Consider the following 14,476-nt stretch of genomic DNA (forward strand, 5'->3'; position numbering starts at 1 on the left):
CATGGGACAAATATTTGCAGACAACACTGTATAAGAAATCAATGTACCCAGTGTAAACATAAATAAGATTCACAGGGCTCAAATGTTTTATTTATATACTTGTGTACTTTGTGTTACACTTATTCCCCCAATGTGGCATTGTGATCACAGTTTAAATCACTTGGTACATACATGTGGCATACTACAGTGAAATCATGTTACTTCCCTCCCCTTTCCCATTTTTTAATACAATCAGCCATGGGCACATGAAAATGATTTAAATGAAATGCTACTTTAAAATTGTTCATCTAAGATGATTTATCATGTGTTACAATACTAGTTTGGGCCTCAATCCTATACATATCTATTTCATTTTATACTCTGTAAGTAGTCTTATTGATTTCATTGGGACTACTCACAGTGTATAAAGTTAAACACACATGTATGTTTTAATGGGATTGGGGCTTTGATTTCTGCCATACAATACAATTTGTGGGGGGCGGGTTATTTTGGGTTTTGGTTTTTTTTCTGAGTGAAGCAAATAGAAAAAAACATGGAGACAAGTTTATTTCAGATATTTCCAATGTTTTTAAAATATAACAAGTGAAAGACCATTCATTGTAATATAGTTCACATTTCATTACCTTGGTAAAAATGTTTTACCTTCATTAGAAATGCTCAGTTTGTATCCTGGGTGTGGGGCAGGTGATGGGAGAAATTGCAGGCCATACTTAAAACACAAATCCTAACCGTATTGTAACATGTGCACACCTATACCCGAGACCTTTTTATAAAACTATTAGTTTTAATTCATTTGCTACTTTAAAACATACTTATTTCATCCATTGTAATAATAAATAATAATAATAATAATAAAAAAACCCCAAACGTAAAAGACTATACAATATTTCACACACATAACAACTATTTGCACTTGATGTGATATGCAAAGCAAGTTGTTGAAAATGTCTTGTATTTTGGTTGATCAAAGTATAAGTACCCTAAACTTATGAAAATTGGTTGAATTTCTATAAGAGAAGATTTCTGATACAATGGTAAACCAAATAAAATACTCTTCCTGCCTCTCACGCATTCCCAGTTTTTAGACTTAAAAAAAAAGTCTGTCCCTAGATCTAGCAATATATATTAATGAGGTTATCATTTCTGCATGGAGTAGTAATCTACAGTTTCCAGTGATTTATTCATAACAGATAGACTGCTCTTATTGAAGTTTGCACTGCTTCACAAGTCTATTACTATGTAAACTCCAGCAGAATATGAATATCATATGAAATTATGTCAAGTTTCTATGAATTAGAAAGACCTTTGTTTAATGTGAAAATTTAGTTATCTTCTGTTCTGATAGTTCACTCCAGTTTTAACAAAAAAATGTCTTGTTGTTACAAGCCTGTAATTATGCATCATACAGAAAGAAAATTGCTCCTTGCCTATGGAAATATTTGTTAAGTTCCAACCCATTTCTAGGCTGCTAACCATCACACAGCATATGCCACTTGGCAATTTGTCTCCTAGGATATTCACAAATTTCCTTCCAGTGCTCTCCACTTGTTCCTTCTGCTGAAGCTCCCAGGGTTAACCGGCCAATAATCTCATTCCTGGACCCTCTATCTGAATCCAAAACCAAAAATTCAATGCTGATATCTTCAAGGCCCTCACAAGGAATGTCAAAGACAAACAATTCATTGAATACTGCATTGGGGGTGCATTTCTTCACATGGGTTTTCTTTTTAGAGATTCTCTTCTTAGCATGGTAGAGGTTCACTTTTACATAAGGATCTGCAATGAGAAGCAAAAAAACCCCACAAGACTATTGACTGTTGTCCGACAGCAATTCATGGATCATGTAAATGGTAAAATATATTCTACCAACATAATGACTATATGATGAGGTGTTGCCACAAACAAATAGATGTTGAAAAAAGGTCCCAATTGTAAAACTTTACCCTAAGTGACAACTGCAAGCTTTGTTGTCTTTTATTTTTTAATTAAACTATTAATCTTGAACAACTGAAGCATAACTGATAAATGTTAGATCTGGTTCATTATTACAGCATGAAGGAAAAAATTCTATTTGCCTATTGGCAGAAATGCAAAACTCTCTATATTTATGTTTAATATGAATTAGTTATTCACACTTATTTGTATAGAATAAGCCACATCTTAATGAGAATTGTGCAAGCAAATATATAGGAGAAAAAAAATCTTTAAGGAATGGTTGAATGGACAGAATGTATTCCATTTTTTTCAGAAAGAAAAGGAGTACTTGTGGCACCTTAGAGACTAACCAATTTATTTGAGCATAAGCTTTCGTGAGCTACAGCTCACTTCATTGGATGCACGAAAGCTTATGCTCAAATAAATTGGTTAGTCTCTAAGGTGCCATAAGTACTCCTTTTCTTTTTGTGAATACAGACTAACACGGCTGTTACTCTGAAACCTTCCATTTTTTTGTAACTCCAGTGTACTCCAGTGATTTTAATGGACTTGATTAACTTGACCCCATACAATTTAATTTGGTTATTTTGAACCAGCAACTCCAGATGCGGAGCTGGATTTGTTGGTAGGCTACATACACCCAAGCTTAAGCAAGTTGATGACTGCGTTGCAACATTGCAGCAGCATGAAGTAGCCAATTCAAAAGGTTAAATTTGGTCCATATTTTATTAGTCCTGTTAATTGACCTAACGTGTGTTTTTTAAACAGCTTTCAAGTTTCGCTTGACTCTTCTTCCATTGAATTCATTGAGAGTTCTACCATTGATCAGAACTAAACACAAATCCCATTTAGAGTTGTTGGGCTGAGGACATCAAATTGGAAGAGCTGGATGATGACAAAGTTACTTGTCCATTTGGCCTGATGGTATATTTTGCAGAAATAAAGAAACAAAGATTGTATTGCACATATTCAAGTGCTGTATGACAGTGACAAAGTGTGTTAAAATGTATTTCCACTTTCATACTATACTTTCATAGTTAGCCAAAACTTTGGGAATAAACCTCAAATATTTAAATAATTAACTGGCCTTTTGAAGCACAAACACCCCAGAATTCTGTATATCAAAATCAATACCCATCAAAGTGCCATATAGTGCTCTTGATCTCCGGCCAAATAAACATTGTTGGTTAACATATCCCAACCATAGACACATCTAAAGTGTCCAGTTTGCTTCTCCCATATCTATCAGCAGCCTTTTATACCACTGACCAGGAGGTTTTGTTGAGATGCTGGGGCATCATATAAGTGGTTTATAGAGTCTCCTGAGTGACTCACTTCCTATCTTGCTGAGAAGGTAAAGGTGAGCGGTAAAAGTGAGAGGGGTTCTCCCATGCAGGGAATCACAGGAGTCTATTTGTCATGATTGGCATCTGATTACCTGAGAGACCTCCTTTCTCCCTGGCCCATGTTGACACAACAGAGATCAGAAGAGATGCTAAAGGCAAAGATCCCTTTCTGAAGCATCTTCAGCTTTGAACGATGGGCCTGGAAGTGTACTTAGTAGGCTGACACATCTTTTCCCTTGGGCATTCAGGAGGAGTTGTGTTGAGGGTTGAAGAGGATTTTATTTTATGCTCAGAAGAACAACCCATTGCATTTTATTGTGAAATTAAACCATGACAGGGGGCCCAGTGGTTGGATATGCCCTTACTTATGACTCTCTTCAAATATATTGAATACATATACTATAGTGTCTGTCTGTGTCTGTGTGTATCTACCATTGGCTTCAATGAACGTTCCATAAAAAGAAACAGTAGCATAATAGAGCCATGAAAATAGATTGCAAAGCCTGCTTTTCCTTAGTGCATCCCAAGGACACTGCATTACAATGCACAAATATCGTGTTACAAGTGACTTATCTTACATTGCAAATACCATGTAATGAGCCATACTGAGGGCTAATGTGACTTCCCTGGAGCTATGTTGAATTACACCAGCTGAGGGGCTGTCTCAGAAATAAACCCCTGTAAATTACTTATTTACAATAAAACTATAATTCTGCAGTATTTCCCAGCAAAATATCCTGCTGATGTCAGAGGAGTCCTACAGAAGAAAAGGGCAAAACTCATTGACTTCATTGGGAAGAGGACTTCTTCCATATTAACTGCTAGGCCACTTAATTTCTGGGCACATACTATATAGGAACAAGCTTATAACATTTGTGACTTGGAATGTAAAGTATTACTTGTCTCTGTGAATAAAGTAAGAGTGAATTGCAGATCATACAGCCCATGAATACATGGGTGATAGCAGAGGCACTATGTTTAATCTGTAAACACCCAGGCTCAGTATGGTTTTTACACTTCTGCTTACTCCACAGTCATAAATAAAGACATTACCTGATAATCCTGAAACGTCAGCTTTGGGTAGGTGCCTGGCTTTTAAAACAACCACGGTTAGAGTGTTTGTTGTAGATTGGTAACAGAGAGAGATCAGTAATTCTCCACGCCCAGATGACTTCTGAGGAAATGAAAAGAGAACCTTTATGGACAAATATCTTGGCCAATATCTTGGCTATGAATTGGAGTCATTAGTACACTTTTTGAAAATATCATATGAGACCAGATGTTGGAGCACCTTAGAGTAGCTCTAAAGAAGCTATTTATTATTATTTATTATTACTTATTATCATTTATTTTTATTAGGAGTAGAATTATTAGTATTATTTATAATCATAGTGCTATGCTGCTTTATGTTACCAGACTTGATCCAGTGTATTCTGGTTACAAAACTTTGTTAATGGTTTAATGAGTGCTTGTTAGTAAACTGATTAGAAAAACAAGGTGAAAGCATAGATTGTCATGGAAGAGACCTATTAGTTCACTTGGTCTATAGTAAGATAAAGATTTAAACTGATTTTGAAACACCTACATCATAGGAAATAAATCTCAGTGAAAAGAAAAGAGTAGAAGCAGGGCTAAGATAGAAAACATCTATCAAACACATGTACTTCACCAAAATCTGCAATGAAATCTTTTGACAAATATAGACTCAACATTTTATTGAAATGTTGTCCCTAATACGCTCTGGAGGACTACTATTTAAATGGGAGGAAGAGGAAATCAGGGTTCTGCTGCATAATTATTTAATTTGAATTTGCAAGAACAATGGTTCACTTCAAGTAAAGCAAAGAAAAGAAACAGGGACCTAAAAGGCTGAACGTCTCTGGTATGTACAGTATCAATGAGATGAGTACAGAGCTGTTGTGCTGCAGGATTAGAACTATCAAACAGTGATATTGCTGATCAGAATATTGGCTGGCAGACGTTAATTCAATTTGATGTAATGCTTGATCTTTTGAAAACAATTACATTAACGTCAATACACATGCCAAATCCTCAGAAAGGGCTGGTGGGTACAATTCAGCTGTGATGATTTTGAAATATGTTTTCATTCTGAACCTGGATAAGAAATACAGGGTGAATTCTGGCTCCACGGAAGCCAACAGGAGTTTTGACAGATTTCAGTGGGGCCAGGATTTTGCCCATATAGCCTTCCTTTTATTAGTAGAGCTGCAGCCTATGTTACAATACTTACAATACAGGACAATAATACAAAGGTCAAATAATACGTTTTAAATCAAACAATGTAGTCAACAATATGATTTTGTGACTGGTTTCAAATAAAATATTTTTGATCTTTAAGGGCTTGATCCAAAGCTCATGGCCGTCAACTGAAAAATTCCCATTGACTTCAATGAGCTTAGAGTCAAGTCATAATTGCCCATCTTCGATAGAGAACGGGGAAAACAAGCTGTGCATTCTGTTCTTGCCAGCCTGGTTAATTTGGGTCAGAGCCTGCTGACCTAACATAAGTGGTCCAATTGAAGTAAATTGGACCAATTGCATAAGAAAATAGGATTTGATCCATTAGCAATTTCTTATAACAAGCTCACTGCACTGATCCCTGAATGCACTTCTATGCTTGTCTCCCCATAATGTCATCATGTAAAGCTTCTTAATGCTTGTTCTGATGAACTCTTTCCCTAGTTTTCTAAGATACTAGTAAAATAATAACATAATAATAAATAATGAAAGCACATTACTTTTTAAAGATATTTAAAATAGATTACCCTAACATTTCTTTTGATGATCTCCCTGTTCATTAGCATCCTTCCATCAAACAATTCAATTCCTTCAAGTGGAATGAGGACTTCTCCAATGATGTCATCTCTGGAAAACCTGTCAAAGCTCAAGATCATAAAGTGAAGGATTAAATCTTGGACTTGGCTATAGGGGATCCCATAAAATGTGAAGGTTTCATCGAAAGCTGGATCTAAGGTTTTTCTCAGCACTCTGGTTTTCACCTTATGCTTCTTCTCGGGTAAGATTGTCATTTTGATGTAGGGATCAGAAGTCATTGACTGTTCATCCATTGCTGGCAATCCACGTGCTTCTTTGATGTTCACCACAAATGCCTTCTTCTCAAAGTTGTACTCTAAGGAGAAAAAGAGAGTCCCTAGCTTGTCTTGTTTCTCTTCAGAAGACAGTGAAGTGTTGGACTTTAAGCTCTCGGGGGATATTGAATCTTTCTCTCTTTCTGCAAAGTGCTTTGGAGTCAAATTCTCAAGATCTGGAGAGCCCTGGATTTTGGGGGTTGTTTTGGGGAAGTTGCCATTCAAATCTCTCTTTTCCAGGTCGAGGTGGAGAGAATTCTTTGGCATCACTGATTTGCTTTTTGCTTCACTTTTGTCATCTGCTCCAAATTTCTTCTTACTGTTAAGGTTCTCGGGATAAATGTCAACCCCCTTCAGCACATGGACAAATTTGTAGGGAGGGGTCTTGTTGGATTTGGAAGATTTACGCTGGCAGCAGATCCAAGCAAAGAGGGAGACTGTGAAGACAAGGCCAAAAGCACTAAAGATCCCAACCACTGTAGGAATTTCATCTGCAAATCAAATTAATAGTAACAAATATATAAACAGCAGTGCTTGAGATAATAATGTGATATATTAGAAAATACACTCAAAAGAGATGGCACTAGCAGCAACCTAGGCAGACTGAAATGCTTTTTCATTATACCCATTGCAAAGGATCTGTTTATATTTCACGCCACCTGCAGGTATAAATGTATAGCCACACAGCAAGAGGGACTCTTCATGTAAGTACTTTTCCATATACAGTGTAGCCAATTATTTTAATGTACTGTTCATTTCTTGTTAACAACAGAGTGATTGGGAGGAAAACAGTCAGACAAAATAATATCATTAATAATTATTCTGAAATAGCTCCTCTCTATGGGAAGTTTCTAAATTCACTTAGAACAACTAAATTGGTATGAACCCATGAGGCAAAAGCATTTTCGTCTCACTCCTGCAGCTTCTGCATTGAGTCTCCGGGATTTTGTTGCTTAAACATAATCTGAAATATTCATTACTTATATATGCCATCTGCATTTTATATTGCTCCCTGGACTGCTCTGTGTATTGAATGAGGTAAATGTTTTGTGTTCTGATCTCATAAGGGGTTAGAGGTATCTCATGAAGATGCTGAGTTTAATAGAAGGGGATGGTATTCACTTTCTTAGGAGGTACTCACCTTCTTGCAGGAGTGAGTCCTTGAAACAATAATTATATATATAAAGGCTTTTTCCTGTTACCTGAACATTATGCATTCATGTTCAACTCTAAAAACAAGAAAACCCACTGTGTTGCTATCCATTAAGTATTGAACCCATATGACTATTAACCAATGTCACGGAGAATTTAAAAGCAATAGAAGGAGGGTTCTTGTTTATTTTACAATATTTCATTAGATTGTATATTATGACAAAAAACATTAGAGCTAGATTCCTCTCCTGTGTTCATATGCATCATGCATTTGAAAATTACATTTCAAAGGGGAAAACAGTGCAAGTGCTACAATCTCACTTGGAATGTGGATAAAGTGGTTGCATATAGATTTATATCATTAGTATTTCATAAGCATGCAATGAAGGGCCACATCAGCACAACTAACTGGAAATCCAATTTGCCTTATAAGTAACAAGTTTTAACATCCCACAATATACCAGTCAGAGCTAAATCCACATCAGTGTGAGAGTGAGGAACTAATAAAATATTAATGTGATGACATTTTGTATGAATAAGGGTAATTATGGTCTTTATGTAAGAGTGCTGGTTCTTTAACACATGATTAGCAGAACTTTCTGGTTGAGAAAGAGTACAGATGTCATATAGGAATGAGTCTGTTATGTATAGTTAAAAGCTAGGCACATGGAACTAATTTTCACTTACTGTCACATCTCTATTTTTTTTGTTGTAGTGACTGAAAAAATAGCTCTATAAAGAGATATTAGGAAAGAAACTTCCAGAAGCTAAAGGGTTAGGCCCTTTACATTTACTCTACATTTCTTCCAAGAGTTGAGTCATTTTCCCTTCTACTCTTATTCTGTATCATTCATTATAGTTAAATGTAAGAACTCAATAAAATGATATATATGATCAATAAGTGAATTCATTTTTTTTAAAGTTAAGCATGTGGCACTGAGTTTAGACAATTCCTCAGGGTTCAGAAATGGAAAATGTATAAGATGCAATAGGAGAAAACGAGGTAGGTATCATAATTATTAGCACAGCTTAAACCGGTTTTAAGCATCAGTTTGCATTTTTGTAGCACTTTTCATTAGATCACATTTAGACAGACTTTATAAAAGTGTGAATAATAATGTTACATCTACAGCTTCTGGTAGCATTGAATGGACAAAATTGGTACTTAAAATTAATTATCTTAATTAAATCAGTCATCAGGTGAGCAAGATGTCACAAATGTAGTTAGAAAAACCCAGGTGATGGGTCGGGGGGGGGGGGAGGGAGATGAAATGGTAAATATCATTGCTATACATTTACTTCAGTTAGATAACAACCTGTGTTTGTTGCTATTTTCACATGGCAAGTCAATTGTCCAGCCAAAGAAAAGCCAGATTTCTTTGAAATGCTGTTTATTAATACTAGAGCAGATTCTGATCTCAGTAACACAGATGTACATCTGGATTCACTCTACTTAAATCAAGGGAGTGATTTCAGATTTTCTTTACTATTTACTAGAGTAAATATTTTGTAAAGGATAGTTCAGAAACATTTTCTTTTATAAACTCTAAGTAAAGATACATATGTATTTACACACCTATTTATATGAATGTTTCTGCAAATCCCTTTCTGTAATAAAGTTAATCCTATATTCAACAGAAAAATGTTGAATTTAAAACTCTCTATCAGTATTATTATCCTTTTATACTAGTATCCACGGCATCTAGATTCATCCAAGGAGTAAGATGTTCATTTAAAATAAGTGGGGATATCACACATTCACTCACCTAGCAACATCAATTAAAAGAGCATATGTATCTGTGGATAAGATTTTATATGCCCCCCTCTTTAAGAAGACAGGGGTGAAAGCTATTCCAAGAGTATATTGAGCAAGGATTTGATCTTTAGCATGGAATATACTTGAACAACGCAACTCTGGGCTATACTATCTTTCCTCGAGATAGAGGAAATAATCAAGGCATCAGTGATACACAAAAAAGGCTTAATGCTTGCCAGCGCCTGGGCTGCAAAAACAACAACAAAAAAAGAAAATTACACATCTATGAACTTCAAAGACATAAAACAAAACAAAAACAAAAACAAAAAAACAAACAAAAAAAAAGATGCGAGTGCTCAAAGGATTCCTCTGAAAGAGAAATAAGGAAGCTGAGGAGACAGGTCAGACGAGATTACATGCATACCCTTAGTTACAGCGCGCCCAAGACCATGAAATGGAACGTTCATACAAACGCCCAGCCAGCTCTCGGGCTTCAGGGTGGAAATTGCCTGACATTATAAGTTTGAGAGGGAACTTGCTTACCAAATTCGTCTCTGTTCGCTGAAATCGGAGCCATTTTTGCTGCGTGCTCTGTCCGAGGTACTGAAAAGCACTTCCTCTCCTTAGCCCAGCTCTTAGCTTGCACAAACCCAGCGGAGCCCTCTTTTCCAGCGTGATGAAAACACAAACATGAAAGATCGGGATGGTTGAGGAGGAGGAGGAGGAGGCTGTAAGGGGGGGAGGGGAGGGAGCTTTTAGACCTTCCCTTTTCACAGTGATTTGCAACCCCCTTCCTGTTTTGGCTCTTCTGAGTAGATCGACTCCGAGACTGAAGACGTGGTTGAAACCCAAATTGACGCAATCCTGACGCTACAGGGCTGAAATCAGCACCTTCCCCCCCCCCCCACCCCTCCACCCAACCGCTCCTGGGGATTCAGCACACACTCATCAATTATTTTAACTGTTCTGCTGCAGGAGATTAGCTCACATTCTCAGCCTGTCACAGACAGAGATGCTAATTTCTACAGCCAAACATGCCCTTGTTTAATCCACAGCCCTGTTATGTTTCATTAAGTATTGTTTATTAATTTGATATCCAGGTTGCAATGATGCAGTAGACGATGCAAAGTCTTAGGGTCAAACGACCCAACTCCAATTTCAGGGATGTGTTTTCACTATATTTGATACCATGCACATAATGGATCGGAATCACTAAATGTCTGTGTCTACTGCCCCTTCCCCCTTGGAAGTGCAAGAACATAGTTGTTCTCTTTTCCCGACCTGCCTTCGGGTCTGGGTAAAAGCTCGATCTGCCTGTCAATTTAGAACCTAAGGCTCCCGGATTGTACTGTAAGAAAAAGTCTGATGCTAAAACACCCACAACTCCCCCTGAATCTGCAACAGTGCTGCAAAACCTGGCACTTGAATCCTGCTGGATCCAACCAACTTTTGGCTCCCATCCCAAATTCTGCTGCATAAATGGAGACCGAGTGAAGATACTCCTGCTACAACAACACAATCCAGAGACAGATGGATAGTGCTCCAGATCCCTGGATCTTGATCCCGACATTTTTTATCCCCACCCTGCAAATGCTGCTGCTTAACGACAGTACGAATGTAGCTGCTTCTAACTCCAGCAACATCAATCAATCTGAGAGGCTGCACAAGTCAGTCTGTGGTGCTGATAAGCCCAATTCCACTTCCTAAACAAAGATCATGTTTAGCTGCTCCTGCTGCACTTTAACAATCCTGCCCCTGCCCTCCAGGCCACCTCTCCACACACACTGCAGCTGTTCCACAGAAACTCAAATCCAGGATGGGGACTCTACTGGATCTTACCAAATTTTGGCCACAAACTCATAAATGATACTATAAAAATAGACGATAGTGGTGCGTCAACTATACCACCTACAAAAATCTGGACAGCTGCACATGATGGTGTAAGAATGTGGCAAAAACTGTCATTTGACTCCTCTATTTATTTTGACAGTACAATTTGGGTGTTCAAAGACAGGCAGGATCCAGGTACATCCAGCTTTTGACTTTCTTTCCCTTACTTTTGTTCATGACAACTTTTTAATTTTATTTTGGCCATCTAACATTTAGACTTGTTCAAATGTAAGAGCATGGAAATAATTACATTTGATTTTATACTCCAGAGCAGACTGACAGGCTTCCAACCATGATCAAAATATGCTGGATCTTTAAACAAATTTAACTGGAGAACATATGGATGCTATCCCTGATCCAGTATCAATAGGGCTTTTTTCCCCGCGATGAAGTCTGGAAGAATCTCTGTTGATATACAAAGGGATTACCAAGCACATGGAACTGCCAGTTATTAACTGTCAAAGGTTTCCTTCCCTTCTGGTTTCTTAAAAATCATGAAACACAGGAAGGCACCATGTAAAAGGCTGTTACACAGTTTGCAAGTTTTGTAGTGGCCGAGGACCACTTTCATACAATGTCAGGGTTGGAAGAGACCTCAGGAGGTCATCTAGTCCAACTTGCTGCTCAAAGCAGGACCAATCCCCAGTATCTGGCCCAGACCCCTCAAGGATTGAACTCAGAACCCTGGGTTTAGCAGGCCAATGCTCAAACCACTGAGCTATCCCTCCCTTTCAGCATTGAGTCTCTTTCCCAGAATGGAATCTCTGGTAAAATGGAGGGGTGGGGACGGGCAAGAAAGAGTTGTTTTTTTTTACAAAGTACAAGGTAGTTCAGCCATTTTCCTTCCTGCCTTCCCCCCCTTTTAAATTAACAAAATGTGTCCTTTTTATGGATTATCAATATTATTATTTGACATTAATATTCTGGGAATGCCTAGAGACCAATCAAGTTGAGGACCCATTGTGTTGAATACTATATAAAAATATAGTAAATTACAGTCTCTACCATTATTTTTATCTCAGGTTTGTACATATATGGCTCATCCAAACATGAAAGAAGGTGTTTCTTTCACTGCCCTCACTCCCATCCTTTAGGAAATGCTAGTTTTCAAGGAGATTATGATGATTAGATAGACTGCTATTTTACATATATAAAGAATCAACTCTTTATTCCCAGAGTACACCACTTCTATGACATGGCAAAAAAGCAACACTTACATCAATCATTATCCTTCTATAGTTAATTATATGGCTCACTTAGTACAGTATATGTGTCACAGAAAATACCTAAGAAGCAGGTTGAGCATTGGGATGCTGGCAAACCTGGAGACAGATGTGCTGTTTATTCTCTGTGTTGTGCAAGCACCATCTAGTGTACACCTTAGATCCATCAGTGCCTGAGGAATAGCACACATATACACACTTATGCAAATATACATAGAACTATGCAGATAGATAATCAGCCTATTTCCATGTTGTATATAAATCAAATGGCAGAAAAATGATCGCCCCTTCTATTTGTTAACTCCCTTCCTTTCAGCTGAGCCCCACCCAAGTAATGGGTACTTTTTCTCTCCTTGTGGTTGAAGATTCTTAGGAATGCTTTCCTGTCCTGAGAAAACATACTGAAGGTTTCAGCAGAGATTCACATTCTTAGAATACCCTTTTGTAAAAACTAGAGAGAAAGCTCATTGCTCAGTCTGCATTCCCCTCCATTAATTTGATAAGGAAACAGATGATCATGACCTGAGCGCATCAACCCCAGACACATTCAGCACAAAGTCAGGGAGAGCTGTTTGAAACCTTGGCCACTGTACTTACTTAAAATGATTTCCTGTGAAAAATGTACAGTCTAGCTGACTGCATCACAATGAGACTTTCTGTGGGTCTAGAAAACAGATCATCAATGCACAGGCATGCGCAGAACACCCTCCAGCTGCTGAGCGAGTAGGGAGTCTGGTTACTAAGCAACAGAGACCATACAGTTCCCAAAACAGATAGGCCTCAAATAAGCATTTTGGGCTGGAAAATAATGGTCTCCCCTTCCCCTCCCCACTTATCAACAAACAGTTACTATGTTTCGGATTCAAAAGAGCTTGTGTGGAGGAGAAAAAGGCCTGGTTTCCTCCTTTAAAAACCAAAACCAATTATTGTTTTAAAATATAAAATAAATATATAAAAATAAATAATAAATATCAAATTATATGTAGGAGGTAAAAACAGGGAAACAGCCCTTTTCCATCCCAACAAAATCTTATCCCTGGAGCTACACGCTGATGGTATATTTACACTTGGAGCTTGGGGGTGCGATTCCCAGCTTGCATAGGCATCCCAATGAGGTCCAGGTGGGGTTTGCACTCAGGTTGGCTAGCCTGTGGTACTGCTTGCCACTGACCATGCTTCCACAGCGACAATATTTTTAGAACAGTAGCTCAGTTATGTCTATGCAAGCTGGGAACCACAGACCACAGCTTCAAGTGCAGACATAGCCAGAGGTTCACATGTTCAAATGCGGCCACTAATTGTGTAAGGCTTGATTTTTAGATTCCAGACTTGAGACATTGACTTGATTTGGTCCTGAAAGTGCTTGTTCAGCACATCTGAAAATCAGGCCAAAAAGCCAAGATTTTTAAACGTAGTAACCTAAGTTAGACCACATAAATAAGTGGCCACATTTTCAAGAATGCTGAGAACCCAGAAACCCCCACTGACTTCAAAAGAATCTTCCTAGCACTTCTGAAAATCAGGCCACTAATTTGGAAGTCTAAATATCTAGTGGTTAAATCACTAGACTAGGACTTGGGAGTGCTGATTCCAATTCCCTGCTCTGCCACAGACTTCCTGTGGGACATAGGACAAGACACATAATCTATCTGTGCCTTACCTCCCTATCTGTAAAATGGGAATAATAGCACTTCTCCACCTCACAGGAATATTCTGAGGATAAATACATTAACAAGTGGGAGGTGTTTAGATACTGTGGTGATGGAGGTTACATAAATACCTAAGATAGACAGATAGCATGGATTTAGGAGCCTACATTCCTGTCTCTGAAAAAAATCAGCCTTGGTGTAAATTTGAAGCTTTATTTGTGGAAAAATATGGCCCTAGATATTTTCCCAGTATCAAGATTCTGAAGGTACAATGACTTCCTGCCTACCAGCTATTTCAGGAAAAATACATATATGCAACTTACATGCAAATACCATATAAGTAACATATGGTATGATATTGACTGTGTCTGAGACATTTTGACTAGAGTTAGTTGGAAAAATGTTTTGTTTTGTT

General features: G+C 37.7%; 1 protein-coding gene across 1 annotated transcript; it reads right to left on the reverse strand.

Moving 5' to 3' along the window:
- Positions 1–1,468: 1,468 nt before the first annotated feature.
- SYT4 (synaptotagmin 4) lies at positions 1,469–9,876 on the reverse strand. Its single transcript, XM_077818126.1, has 4 exons — positions 9,843–9,876; positions 6,068–6,882; positions 4,335–4,455; positions 1,469–1,776 (listed from the first exon to the last, which is right to left on the reverse strand). The coding sequence occupies exons 1-4, from the start codon at positions 9,874–9,876 to the stop codon at positions 1,469–1,471; spliced, it is 1,278 nt and encodes a 425-aa protein (XP_077674252.1).
- Positions 9,877–14,476: the final 4,600 nt, after the last annotated feature.

Source organism: Eretmochelys imbricata, chromosome 5 (genome assembly GCF_965152235.1).
Source record: "Eretmochelys imbricata isolate rEreImb1 chromosome 5, rEreImb1.hap1, whole genome shotgun sequence".
Classification (NCBI taxonomy): Eukaryota; Metazoa; Chordata; order Testudines; family Cheloniidae; genus Eretmochelys; species Eretmochelys imbricata.